At 46.0% G+C, this 14,336-nt stretch overlaps 1 protein-coding gene and 1 pseudogene across 2 annotated transcripts in view; one reads left to right on the top strand and one right to left on the bottom strand.

Annotated features, from left to right (window-relative positions):
* The window catches only part of LOC145362508 (uncharacterized), a 26,721-nt pseudogene extending 18,854 nt beyond the window's left edge, over positions 1-7,867 (bottom strand). The window contains exon 1 of the transcript XR_013889989.1: positions 7,599-7,867. The product of XR_013889989.1 is annotated as an uncharacterized LOC145362508 (transcript). The remainder of the gene's footprint in view (positions 1-7,598) is intronic.
* LOC145362456 (uncharacterized) overlaps positions 1-11,286 on the top strand; it is a 12,542-nt gene extending 1,256 nt beyond the window's left edge. The window contains exon 2 of the mRNA XM_080218472.1: positions 8,571-11,286. Within this exon, the coding sequence (XP_080074598.1) occupies positions 8,571-9,524 (954 nt within the window). The 3' untranslated portion in view covers positions 9,525-11,286. The remainder of the gene's footprint in view (positions 1-8,570) is intronic.
* Positions 11,287-14,336: the final 3,050 nt, after the last annotated feature.

Consider the following 14,336-nt stretch of genomic DNA (forward strand, 5'->3'; position numbering starts at 1 on the left):
AGAACAGAATCAACAGCCCAAACCAAGGGGAAGGAATACAGCAAGCTCACAAACACATTGCTCCAGGATGGGGAAGACAAGCGTCAGGCAGAGCGCAGCGAAAACAGGCAGAGCACAAAAGATGCCACCACACGTAGATAATAAAGGAAGACGAGCACGCACTAACTAGGAGGATAGTGACAAGGAGCTACAACTGGAACCTTAATGAACTGGACAGCGAGGAGAAAACGCTATCCCTGAGCATCCCACCAAAGCAAGAAGTTGTGGTTTATCTCCCTCTGTTTGTGGCTGCTGTATCACATTTCTCTCAGACTTACTGGGGACCTGGAGAACCGTAAAAGGACCTGTAAAGGGAAGCACGAGACTGGACAAGCTCAGAATTCATCCCGGGTACACACCTAAGGCAGGGAGCCCTAGGGCCAGAAAAAAGACTAAGAACAGATCCAAAACAAACCACGAGCCAAAGGACACTCCCAGTAAACAGCAAAAGACAAAATGGTACCCAGTCCCAGACCACTGGGGGAACCGGAGGAAAATGTCAAACTGCTCACCGTAGAGGAACTATTCAGAATAATGATTAAGGAACACAATAAAAGAATGAAAGTTAGAGTCATCCACTGGATGGAGACCACAGTGCAGATGGAAAAGTTTAACCAAGGATCACAGAAACCGTGCAGAGGGACAGCCAGCCCAGAGCAGAACCCCTCTCAGAATAGGCAGCATTACCAGTAACATCAGCACAACTTTACAACTAACACAAACACAAAAGGTTCCAGGGAAAAGACTTTGCTTCATATCCGCCGCCAAATCCAAAACCAACCAACAGAATCAGACCTTGAGGAATTCTTCAAAAGGATAAAAAATTGACAGTTTGCTTTGGGGAAACGAACTCGGAGAAAACCCCCCTTGACACCAAAATCCAAATGGATACCACCCAAAATCAGCAGGGATACCTTAGAATTTACCAAGAAGAAGATAGAAAACATCCCATCATTGAAAAGAAACTAAATAGAATCACAGAATATTCTAGTGCAGAAGAGGCCTTTCGGCCCATCGAGTCTGCACTGATGTACGAAATGCCCTGACTGGTCCATCTAATCCCACTTGCCAGCACTTGGCACACCAAGGCTGTGGGCAAACTACTCATCCAGGTTTTTTCTGAAGGATGTGAGGCATCACACCTCCACCACCCTCCCAGGCAACACAAACCTCAGAAGAACAGGAGATAAAGGAACTAAGAGACAACACGGACATCATCATAAAACTGGCAGACAAAGGACACATTATTATCATGGACAGACAACAAAACCTACCAAAGGACACAGTTCAACTACACAACCCAGAACATTACAAACAACTGGAGAGACCAATTTATCCAGAAACAAGACAAACGATAGCACAGACACTGGAGAAACCATTGACAGATAGCTGCGTTACCTAGAAACGTAGATAATACTTAGACCAACACTCCTGCCAAAGAGTCTTTTACATGTTCCTTAAAATACACAAACGTCCTGACACAATTCTGGGAGAAATTCCTCCAAGCCTTCCATTTTGGCTACCATAGCAGTATGGTAGCTGGTCTCTCTACAGGCCCCGGATGTCCCACAGCGACTGGGGTGAACCGGGCAATAGGTGACACCAGGAGGAGGAGCAGCAGCTCAGAAGGATACAGCCATCCCTGATGTACATTTCACACCACCTCTGACCCCCCACGACTTACCCGGGCTTGCAAAATCTCACTAACTTTCCTGGCTGGAGACAATACACATTAACCTGTGCTTAACCCTCTCTCCACTCACGTTGATTCAACCATTATCTTGTAAATTGAGTTTGTGTCCATATCTGCCCTGTCTGTGAACACAACTCCTCACTCACCTGAGGAAGAGGCCTGAGACTCCAAAACCTTGTGCTACCAAATAAACCTGTTGGACTTTAACCTGGTCATTGTGAGACTTCTTACTGTACAGGAGGGGAAACAGCAGCAGCACAGTCTCGGCCCAAAGGCTTCCCCAGTTCAGCTGCTCAGAGACACTGGGAACCTCTTCAAACGTAAATTTATTTGATGAGATTTGATTTATTATTGTCACATGTCTTAGTATACAGTGAACAATATTGTTTCTTGCACACTATACAGACAAAGCATACCATTCATAGAGAAGGAAAGGAGAGAATGCGGAATGTAGTGTTACAGTCACAGCTGGGGTGTAAAAAAAGTTCAACTTAATGCGAGGTAGGTCCATTCAAAAGTCTGACAGCAGCAGGGAAGAAGCTGTTCGAGTTGGTTGGTACGTGACCTCAGCCTTTTGTATCTTTTTCCTGACAGAAGAAGGTGGAAGAGAGAACGGCCGGGGTGTCTGGGGTCCTTAATTATACTGGCTGCTTTTCCCGAGGCAGCAGGAAGTGCAGACAGAGTCAATGGATGGGAGGCTGGTTTGTGATGGATTGGGTTACATTCACGAGTTTTGTAGTTTCTTGCAGCCTTCAGCTTCTCACATTCACCCCGATTCATCCCTCTCTCTCCATCCATCCATCCCTCTCTCCAACTCAGCACAGCAGTTTCACTCTCGTTCTCCCAATCTGTATTCCAGCCTTTATCACATCCACGCTGTTCCCACATACTTCACACCATTAGGTCTTACAATTCAAACGTTATAATCTGTCCAATTTAATATCTGTTCAGGTAGCTTACAGACGGCAGACAAATCATCAGTTCCACTCCACACGGAGCGACATTTATACATGATCCCATTTCACAATAAAACCCAGATTAAATTCAGATTTGTTTGTTATTATTTTAGTGCCCAGCGGCTGATTTGAACTGAAATTGATATCTGGTCTCAGCCTGGTTCTGTGTTTGTGTGAGAGTGTGTGTGTGTGTGTGAGATAGTGTGTTTGTGTAAAGGCAGAGTGTTGCCCATAGTTGTGTCTGAGATTGGTACCAATTCTCTAAATAGGTTGGGCTGCAGCAGCACAATCCTGCAACAAGACCCTCTAGTAGTCTTGAGGATACAATGACCCACCCCAGGTAGAGACCATGTACCTCACATCACCACAAGAGGGAGCATCCTCTGGTGTGTTGACTGCAGCAGGAGTTGGCTGGAAAGAAGGAGTCTGATGTTACTGTTATTTATGTTTAAAAGATGTTTTTGTTAAAAGCTAATTGGCCGTCCAGTGCCTCTGTTCATCCACATAAAAGTTACGGTCAATTGAGCCAAGGTTTTGGGACAGTCAAAGAACAACACAGAATGGGAAACAGGCCCAACGAGCCCGTGCTGCCATTTTAACATTGAGTTCCCTCCTCTACCCATGACCTTTGTCTACGCCTATTGGGGAAAATTGAGGGGAGACTAATTTAGGGATAATTTGTTACACCAATCAGCCTAAGAGCACGTTTTTTGGGATGTGGGAGGAAACCGGAGCACCCGGAGAAATCCCACGCAAGCACAGGGAGAATGTGCAAACTCCCACAGACACCGGCCCAAATCCATGTGTCTGCACAGCAAACAGTGATAGTCACTGAGCTGTCATGTTGCCCGTCAGTTGGTCCAGTTTAAGCACACACTAATGACGTGAAGCACTAGGCTACTCTCGAAACAACATCCAAGAGCAGCCCTCACACGACCCACCGCGTGTACGCCCCTTGTTGGACAACAGGGTGGACCGAATCGCCTGTGAAGTCGGGTCCAGTAATAACATTAGCTGGGATTGTAGCGCTCTCCATTTCCTCTTAGCAATTCATCTCGTTCAGGAGACCCACCTTCTGTTTGTTCCCCTCAATTCCTACTAAACTGCCTTTAGATTTGGGTGAGTTTGTGTAAAATAGGTAAAGGTGGACATTCAACATACTTAACAAGTGAATAAAGGCACAAGATTCCACAGATCCTGAATAAAAATGAACTTTACAAGGTCAGAAAGGTTTAAGGACTTTCGAGAGGAACAGAAGATGGGATGGTAGTTTAAGTGTCCGGGATTAGTTTGAGAAGTGGTTGATGTCATTGGGTTTGAGAGAGGGAGGTATTGACAATATCAGCTAATATGGAGAAGTTGCGATGTCACCCCACCCCAACAACCCCCACAACCCTTATGTTCTATTGACCCTATTCACACTAAGCTGCTGACCATTCTCTGTATTAATCAATACCTTTTACAGTTCTTGTTCTCTTCTGGTCCTATCCTTCTCACCTTTAAATCCACTGTCACCACACTTTCTGAAAAAACAATCTCTGCCCTCCTCTCCAGCTTCCTTTTCCTTTCCAAGGCCGCTGAACTAGATGTTTCCTCAAGGATCTATCCGTGGCCTCTCCTATTTCTCATCCACATGCTGCCATTAAGTGACAAAAGCACCGTGTGAAATTTCCCGTGTACACTGACAACACCCAGCTCTACCTCACCCCCATCCCTCTCCACTGTTACTAAATGATCAAACTGCTTCTCCCACATCCAGTACTGAAATTTCCTCCAGTTAAAAATTGAAAAGATCAAAGCCATTGTCTTCAGTCACCGTTACAAATCCCATTAGCTTTTATTGGTAGAGGGATTGAATTTCGGAGCCATGAGGTCATGTTACAACTGTACAAAACTCTGGTGCGGCCGCACTTGGAGTATTGCGTACAGTTCTGGTCACCACATTATAAGAAGGATTTGGAGGCATTGGAAAGGGTGCAGAGGAGGTTTACCAGGATGTTGCCTGGTATGGTGGGAAGGACTTCTGAGGAAAGGCTGAGGGACTTGAGGTTATTTTCATTGGAGAGAAGAAGGTTAAGAGGTGACCTAATTGACAAAATGATCAGAGGGTTAGGTAGGATAGCCTTTTTCCTCGGTTGGTGATGGCTAACACAAGGGGGCATAGCTTTAAATTAAGGGGTGGTAATTATAGGACGGATGTCAGAGGTAGGTTCTTTACTCAGAGGGTAGTAAGGGCGTGGAATGCCCTGCCTGCAGCAGTTGTGGACTCGCCAACTTTAAGGGTGTTCACATGGTCAGTGGATAGGCATATGGATAACATTGGAATAGTTTAGGTTAGAGGATCATTAGATTGGTTCCACTGGTCGGCGCAACATCGAGGGCCGAAGGGCCTTTACTGCGCTGGAATATTCTGTGAAATGCCGGCATTGGGCTGATGTGGGCACAGCAAAAAGTCACAAAACCAGGTTAATTTCCACAGGTTTATGTGGAATCATGAACTTCTGGAGCAATGCTCCTTCATCAGCTGAGTGGAGATGTAGGTTCATAAACACAACATTTTGAGACAGAGACACAATTGCAAAAATGATGGTTGGAATTCAAGTAACCTGATGAAGGAGCAGCATTCTGAAAGTTTGCGATGCCAAATCAATCTGTTGGGGAACGTCTTGCAGTAGATCAGTGGGAATAGGATTGAGGAATCAGCTGGTGGGTCTTGTGGACAAGATGAGCTCTCAGAGGACAGGAGGGGAGCAGAAGGAAAACTGGAGAAAGATGCGAGTTCAGAGGTCAGACAAAGGGGAGTGTTAGAGGTGGTTTGGTCCAGTGGATTAGGGGAAGGGAGGGAAGCAGCAGAGGCAGCTGGTTGGATTGTCTCCACAAAGAAGATTATGAGTTTCTCCTCCATGAGCACTCGTGGGGAGGTGAAGATGAAGGAGGGAGAAAGAGACAACACCTCAAAAAGGAATTAACTCATGTTGAGGATATCAAAAAGATTCAACACGAAGCTAATCTATTTGACTTCTTCAGAATATTAAACCTTAAAACTCGCCAGAGTTCAATAACATTAGCAAATACAAACACAATGAATGTATTACAGTCACGGATAGGATTATCATCAGATTCCAATCACTGTGGTTACTGGTGAATTATTTGGTGTCTAAGGAGGTTGGATGACCAATTGAATCCCTTCTCACACTCGGAGCATGTGAATGGCCTCTCCCCAGTGTGGGTGCGTTGGTGTCTAAGCAGTATGGAGGACTGAGTGAATCCCTTCCCACATTCGGAGCAGGTGAATGGATCTTTCCCCAGTGTGGGTGTGTTGGTGTCTAAGCAGTATGGAGGACTGAGTGAATCCCTTCCCACACTCGGAGCAGGTGAATGGCCTCTCCCCAGTGTGGGTGTGTTGGTGTCTAAGCAGTATGGAGGACTGAGTGAATCCCTTCCCACACTCAGAGCAGGTGAATAATCTGTCCCCAGTATGGGTGCGCTGATGTGCAGTGAGATTCTGTGAATGCCTGAATCTAGTACGACAGAGAGAGGACCCGAATGGTCTCTCGTCAGTGTGAACACATTGATGTGTCAGGAGGTTGGATGACTGAATGACACTGAGAGCAGGTGAATGGTCTCTCTGCAGTGTGACTGCGCCGATGAGTTTCCAGCCTGGATGTGGGTAATTGAATTTCTTCCCACAGTCCCCACATTACTGCAGTTTCCCATGGAGTGACCGCACTGGTGTTTTGGGAGGTCAGATGATGGGCAGAAACCTTGTTTACACACGGTTTCTCCCCACTGTGAGCGGTGCTTTTACTTTCCGTGTTCAAAATCCACTGATTCTCAGTTACGATAATTAGAATGACTGTCAGATTCTGATATATTTATTTTCAGTTTCCAGACTGCTGATTGTTTCCTAGTTCTTGTGAAATTTATTTGAAACAGAAAATAAGGGGATTGAGAGACAACCCACAGAGACGGGTTATAAATGGAGTTCAGACTGAGGCAACAATAAAAAAGACCCACACAGGAGGCCAGGGACCGAGTTCTGCATCCAACACATAGCCAACTCCTAACTAGTCAGCCTGTGATTCAATGAAAAAGGGACCAACTCTGCAATCAATGCCCACTGCCCCCTATGAATATGGCAGCTGCATATGCAACCTGCTGCCCGTTGCCCCTTATAAAGATGGCAGATGCAAATGCACCCTGCTGCCCATTGCCCCTTATAAAGATGGCAGCTGCATATAAAGTCTGAGATCATGTACCAATCACCTCAAAAACAGCTTCTTCCCTGTTGCCATCAGACTTTTGAATGGCATTAAGTTGCACTGCATTAACATTATCTTTCTCTACAACCAAAACAGAAAATGCTGGAAAATCTTAGCAGTTCTGGCAGCAGCTGTGAGGAGAGAAAAGAGCTTTGACAAAGAGTCATCTGGACTCAAAAGATCAGCTCTTTTCTCTCCTTCCAGATGCTGTCAGACCTGCTGAGATTTTCCAGCATTTTCTCTTTTGGTTTCAGATTCCAACATCTACAATAATTTGTTTTTATTTTCCTCTACACTATAGCAATGACTGTAACACTAAATTCTGCACTTTCTCGTTTCCTTCTCTATGAATGGTATGCTCTGTCTGTATAGTGCAGGAAACAATATTTTTCACTGTGTGTTAATACATGTGACAATAAATCAGATCAAAATTCCAAGTCCCATCTACACCACAGGATGGTAATGCGCAGGCGCAGTGCCCATTCCAATGGGATCATGCGCACTGAGTGGCAGCTCCTGCGGGACAGACGCTGGTTTGGTTCTTGCGCGGCCGATAAAGCTGCGGAAACCCAGAGGGAATAATGGAGCGGCCTTTGATCGGGGAGGGTGTGTAAACACTGGGTGAAGGTCCGAAACCCGGATACAAACCTGAAGCTCCCGCGTTGGCAGCTCCGGGTCTCTTTCCCCGATTCGAGGCCCCCCGGTTAACGGCCGCCATCTTGCTTCACAGCAGAGGAGTGCGCATGCGTCTTCATTCTGGTGACGTAACAGAATGGGCGGAGGCTCCGGGTCCCTGTTCCCCACCGGGTCCTAGTGCCCAGGAATGCAGTGATTTGGACCAAAGGGTTTTTAAACAGCTTCCTTCACTCCCAAGCTGCAGCTGATGTTTGCAGCCTTCAGGGCCATGCACACATCAGTGTGAGAGGTTGTACTCCCTGTAACAGTTAATTATAATTGCCTTTTAGTGTCTAAAGATGTGCAGGTTAGGTTAATATCAGGCATTCACCTGATGAAGGAGCAATGCTCCGAATACTCATGCTACCCAATAAACCTGTTGGACTTTAACCTGGTGCTGTGAGACTTCTCACTGTGCCGACTCCAGTCCAATACCGGCACCTCCACATCAAGGTTAATATTAGGATGGGGTGATGGGCATAGGGCCTGGATAGGATTGTTGTTGGTGCAGGCTTGATAGATCGAATGTCCTCCTGCTGCACTGTCGGGATTCTATGATTTAAACTCGAATTATCTGTTCTGAATTTCCATCACTATACAAACTTCTGTCTACAGTGTCTTAGAAGAGGAAGTTTTTTCAAATGGGAAACTCAAACAATACATTTCAGAACGATCTAACAAAATTATTCCGCTCATCAGCACCTGATATAGATTTTTAAACGTGGAAGGAGAAATATTTCTCTCTTCTATCTCCGGGAAAAGATTTTAAACATCAGTGTGAATGGAAAAGCATCGAGACACACACACACACTCGAGTGAGAGTGTTCCAGTGAACTGACTGTGGAAAGAGCTTTAACCAGTTACACAGCCTGAAAAAAACATCACACCATTCACAACGAGGAGAAACTGGACCTGTGTTCTGTGTTTGAATAAGGCTTCAACTGATCATCCAACCTGGAGAGACACAAGGACACCATGGAGAAACTGTGGAAATGTGAAGACTGTGGGAAGGAATTCAGTTTTCCATCCCAGCTTAAAAACCATCGGCGCAGTCACACTGGGGAGAGACCGTTCACCTGCACCGTGTGTGGGAAGGGATTCATTCAGTCATCCCACCTGCTGTCACACCAGCAAGTTCATCTTGATGCGAGGCTGTTTGACCACTCAGACTGTGATAATAACTCTAAAAGCTCCAAGGACCAGATCACACAACAGGGTGTTCACACCCAGAGACAGTTCAGCTGCTCGCACTGTGGGAAGGCGTTCATACGATCACAGAACCTCATCGAACATGAACGCAGTCACACTGGGGAGAGGCCATTCACCTGCTCTCTGTGCGGGAAGGGATTCACACGATTATCCTACCTCACTACACACCGACTGGTTCACACGGATAACAGACCTTTCAAATGTACTGAGTGTGAGAGGAGTTATAAAACCACGAGTGAATTGTTGATACACCGGCGAGTTCACACTGGAGAGAGGCCATTCACCTGCGCCGTGTGTGGAAAGGGATTCTCACGATCGTCCCACCTCAGTAAACACCAACTGGTTCACACGGATAAACGACTTTTCAAATGCTCCGAGTGTGAGAAGACTTACAGAACCACGACTGACCTGCTGACACACCAGCGAGTTCACAACGGGGAGAGGCCTTTCAGATGCACAGTGTGCGGGAAGGGATTCACTCTGTCGTCCAGCCTCCAGAAACACCAGCGAGTTCACACTGGGGAGAGGTCGTTCACCTGCTCCACGTGTGGAAAAGGATTCATTCATTCAGCCAATCTTCTGACACACCAGCGAGTTCACACTGGGGAGAGGCCATTCCTTTGCTCTGACTGTGGGAAGACATTCATCCACTCCTCCCACCTTTTGAGACACCAAAAAGTTCACAAATGATGGAGGAATTTGGATTCTGCTGTTACTTTTAAAAATTCATGTTACTGGGCGTGAGGGTAACTGTCTGGACCGAGCATTTATCACCCATCCCTAGCTGCCCTCCATTTCAGAGGCCGTCTAAGAGTCAGCCACATTGCTGTGTCTCTGGAGTCACATGTAGGCCAGACCAACTAAGGACTACAGATTTCCTTCCCTAAAGGACATTAGTGAACCAGATGGGTTTTAACAACAATTGACAATGGTTTCATGGTCATCATTAGGCTTCTAATTCCAGTTTAATCACATCCAAATCTGAAACAATGTTCACCTCGAGAACTGGAGTTTTTTCAGGCTGAGGTTAATAATCTCCAGAACATGTTGCAGTTTATTATCTGATAAGTGTTAAATGAACTAATATTGTTTCAGACACACAGTTAAGTCCTTCTTTTCTTCAGGATAAGAGATTAATTCTTCTCCTGTTACCGACTGCTCCATGTGTGAGGGTTTTTTTTCTTCTCTCCTTTCTAACTGTCCAGATCATTTCAGTTTTCGGACCTTCCGCGCCATTCTTTTGGGCCCTTACCTTCCAGAGCGTCTCTGCTAGCCTGAGGTGCGTAAGGAATGTGCCGCAGCCACTCCCTTCCATGGTTCACAGCTCCTAGACAAGGAATAGAAACTCCTTATATGACTCTGTTTACAGTCAGGAAAAGCGATGGTGAATGCTGGAAACGTGCTGTCAAATCAGAGATAGGTGTAAAACTAGGATCTGTTCCTGACAGAGTGAAATTCCTGGTTTAACTTTACAGTCTGAAAATAGAACGAAGAATTAAAATGTTTGTGCGACATTCCTGAATCTATCAATGTATGGTAATGGTAACATCAAGTTACATATCTATCTGGAACCTTTAACAATCTCCCATTGACTTCGATGTGATAGAAGCTGACTTAAAATCTGTCAGCGTTTGAAACATATTTATTAAAGATTGGAGTATTTCTTACACTTGGATCTCTCTCTGTTCGGTCCACTTGAAGCGTCCGATAACAACTTTTTTCCTGTGAATATCCAGCTGCAGTATTGATGTGCTTCTGTGGGTTTCCTCCGGGTGCTCCAGTTTCCTCCCACATTCTGAAAGACGTGCTGGTTAAATGCATTGACCCGAACTGGCACTGGACTAGGGGAATTTCACAGGGCCTTCATTGCAGTGTTTAATGTAAGTCTTACTTGTGACTAATAAATAACCTTCTAACTTTGTTCATCTTGTTGATTCTAAATATTGAATCTTCTGGTTCCAGACACCAGATCATCAAGTTGCCAACAACAGATTATCTTTTACTGACTTTCCTAACTGTGCTGCAATAAGAAGAGAGGATGTCCGGGGTGCGTAGAGTCTTTAATTGTGCTTGTTGCTCTTCTGAGGCAGCGGTGAGTGTAGACAGAGTCAATGGAGGGGAGGCTGGGTTGCGTGATAGATTGAGCAACATTCCCCAATGTTTCTTTGGTCTTGGGCAGAGCAGAAACCTTCAATAGATTTGGAAAGATTGCTTTCTATTGTGCACCAGTACAAATTGATGAGAATCCTAGCATGTTCGATCAGAGCTGGGGAGAAGAGAGTTCTGAATCCACTCTACAATCTCTGTTCGGATAACTAGCTAGTTTGGGGGGGATTAGCAGGGTAAATATGTGGGATTGCAGGAATAAGGTGGGATTGTTGTCGGTGCGGGCTCAATGGGCCGAATGACCTCCTTCTGTACTGTCGGGAGTCTATAATTCAATGAGGCACACGAGATTGTCCTCTTGGAGTATGAGCCCCCTGACTGAGGGAATGATCACCTACCTAATCAGGGTGCACCACATATATTGTATATATCATATATCAAGGTTACCGACACTCCTGATTCTGATCTTGTAACTGAAGCAATGTTACGAGTGGAACTGAGTTTGTAAATAAAGGAAATCTGTTGAAGAGACACTGGTCTCTGAGGAGTTATTTCATGTACCATGTTCTGTTCAAACTCGTCCACGAGCTTTTGAGACACATTGTTACAGACAGGGATGCTTTGCGACAACAAAGCTAAAGATAGTACATTTATTCATTAAGAGAACTGTCTCACCAGGAGAGTTTAGGCAAATCCTGATCCAACAACCTGCTGTGAAAACTCAGCTCGCGTTTGACAGCTGTGACAAATTCCACCCCAGGAGCCGAGATAGAATTCTAAAACAATCAAAATAAAACAAACCATAACAGTCTACAAGAGAAAGTGAATTTGCCCTGTTGTGAATGGCTCCTGTATAAAATTCCCAGATCCCGATCTTAACCAAAAATGGATCATTTCTTCCAACGGCCATACTCGGTCAGTTTAGCAAGGTTTGGTGAAATCTATCCGTTAGTCTGAGAGATAAATTATTTACAGCAGAATTATAGGGGGAAATATTATCTCTGCCTGTCCTCAGTGGCAGAGGTACAGTCCTGATGCTACTTCTAGGTCATCATTATTCCATGAGATTCCATAAATGTCTGTCGAAGTTGTGCATGTTTATTGACGTCTTTTCTTTTAATCCACAGGCGATTTGGTCCACCTTGTTGTCCAACAAGGGGCATACACGCGGTGGGTCGTACGAGGGCTGCTCTTGGATGTTGCTTCGAGAGTTGCCGAGTGCTTCACATCGTTAGTGTACACTTAAACTGACGGGCAACACGACAGCTCAGTGACTATCACTGTTTGCTGTGCAGACACATGGATTTGGGCCGGTGTCTGTGGGAGTTTGCACATTCTCCCCATGCTTGCTTGGGTTTTCTCCGGGTGCTCCGGTTTCCTCCCACACCCCAAAGATGTGCTCTTAGGTTGATTGGTGTAACAAATTGTCCCTAAATTAGCCTCCCCTCAATCTGGTTATAATTCTTTTATTGTGGAGTCCAATAAGCGTAGACAAAGGTCGTAGGGAGAGGAGGGCACTCTCAATGTTAAAATGGCGGCGCGGGCTCGGTCGAAGGGCCTGTTTCCCGTGCTGTGTTGTTCTTTGTTCTGTTACAGAGGGAGAAGGGGGCTGGATTCACAGCTCAGCAAGTCAAGGTATCCTCTTTAAATGGTCAGGTCCCACAATGAAGAGAAGCAGCCTCGGTTCACACTGGAAGTTCCTGTCCTCCCGCACTCAGCCGACTCAAGCTGACTCCTGGTCCTCTGGGCAATCTGTCCATAAGGATAGGAGCCTGTTGATTCATAAGGAAGCTTGCATTTATATAGTGCCTTCCGCCTTTTGGGATACCGCAGTCAACGCTTGCTGAAGATTGCAGCCAATTTGCGCACAGTAAGCTCCCACAGAAGGTAACGTGATGATGACCAGATCACCCGGTCTCACTCATTAATTGTGGGATAAATATCAGGCCCCGGGACACCCCGGGGTCACACCTGTCCTCTTCCGGCTGTTGCTGTTTGATCTTTTATGTCTACCTGAGGTGGAAACAGGGCTCTCGGGTTAGTCCCTCACTCGAGACATGGTCGCTCTGCCTGTCCGGCTCTCCCTTAGTACTGGGAATGGTTTGGAAATTCAACCCCCGCACCGACCTCCTGACTCAGGGGCACGAGAGATACCAACTGTCATGTTGTGCTGTTCAGAATCAGCGAGCTGGTGATCCAGAATGGTTAGACAGAAGGAGGCCATTTGGCCCGTTTTGTCTGTGCTAGCCCTCTGCAATGAAAATTCACACAGTGCCCATTTCCCCCACGTCTGGTCAATTTTTCCTCTTCAAAAAAAAGATCCAATTCTCTATTGAGAACGGTGACTGAATCTGCCTCCAGCACATCTCCTTTGCACAGACTCGAAACATTCACAGCTTTCCCCACAGTGTCGGGCCCTATAAAGAGCTCCTATTGGAGTAGGTTAGGACTGGAAAGCAGGGAAGGTCAGATTCAACTCGTTTTGAACCAGGGTTAGACTGCCCAACGTCAGTGATCTCCAAGGAAGAACAGCAGCCCACTGGAAGCCAAATTGGGAGACCAGCCAGTCCAGCAGAAAGAAACACTCCAACTGTCGAGATGAACATAGATCATAGAACCCTACAGTGCAGAAAGAGGCCCTTCAGCCCATCGAGTCTGCACCGAACACAATCCCACCCAGGCCCTACCCCCATATCTCTACATATTATACCCACTAATCCCTCTAACCTACACATCCCTGGACGCTAAGGGGCAATTTCTTAGCATGGCCAATCAACCTAACCCACACATCTTTGGACTGTGGGAGGAAACCGGACAAACCCGAAAGCTTGTGAGTTTACTATCAAATAAATCGGTCGGACTTAAACCTGGTGTTGTCAGACTTTTTACTGTGTTTACCCCAGTCCAACGCCGGCATCTCCACATCATGCTCTGAAGTGGATCAGTTCCATACTTTATTAAGTACGAGAGTCAGCGTGCCATGTTGCAGATTTATAAAACCTTGTTTGGGCCGCACTTAGAACATTGTGTTCGATTCTGGTCGCCACATTCCAGAAAGGATGCAGAGGCTTTGATGAGGGTGCAGAAGAGGTTTCCCAGGATGCTGCCTGGATTGGAGAGTGGGAGCGACTGACAAACGAGGGTTGTTTTCTCAATAGTGCTGGAGGGTGAGGGGAGACCTGATAGCAGTCTATAAAATGAGGGACATAGAATCTTTTCCCCCAGAGTTGATATGTTTAATACTGGGGAGCACGAACTTAAGGTGAGACGGGGAAAGTTCATGTGAGAGGTAAATGTTTTTTACACAGAGAGAGGTAGGTGTGTGGAACACTCTGCCAGGGATGGTGGTGGAGGCAGATACGATAGGGGCATTTAAGATGGTTTTAAATAAGCTCA

The sequence above is a fragment of the Carcharhinus amblyrhynchos genome, unplaced genomic scaffold (genome assembly GCF_965287045.1).
Source record: "Carcharhinus amblyrhynchos unplaced genomic scaffold, sCarAmb.v2.hapA scaffold_38, whole genome shotgun sequence".
Lineage (NCBI taxonomy): Eukaryota > Metazoa > Chordata > Chondrichthyes > Carcharhiniformes > Carcharhinidae > Carcharhinus > Carcharhinus amblyrhynchos.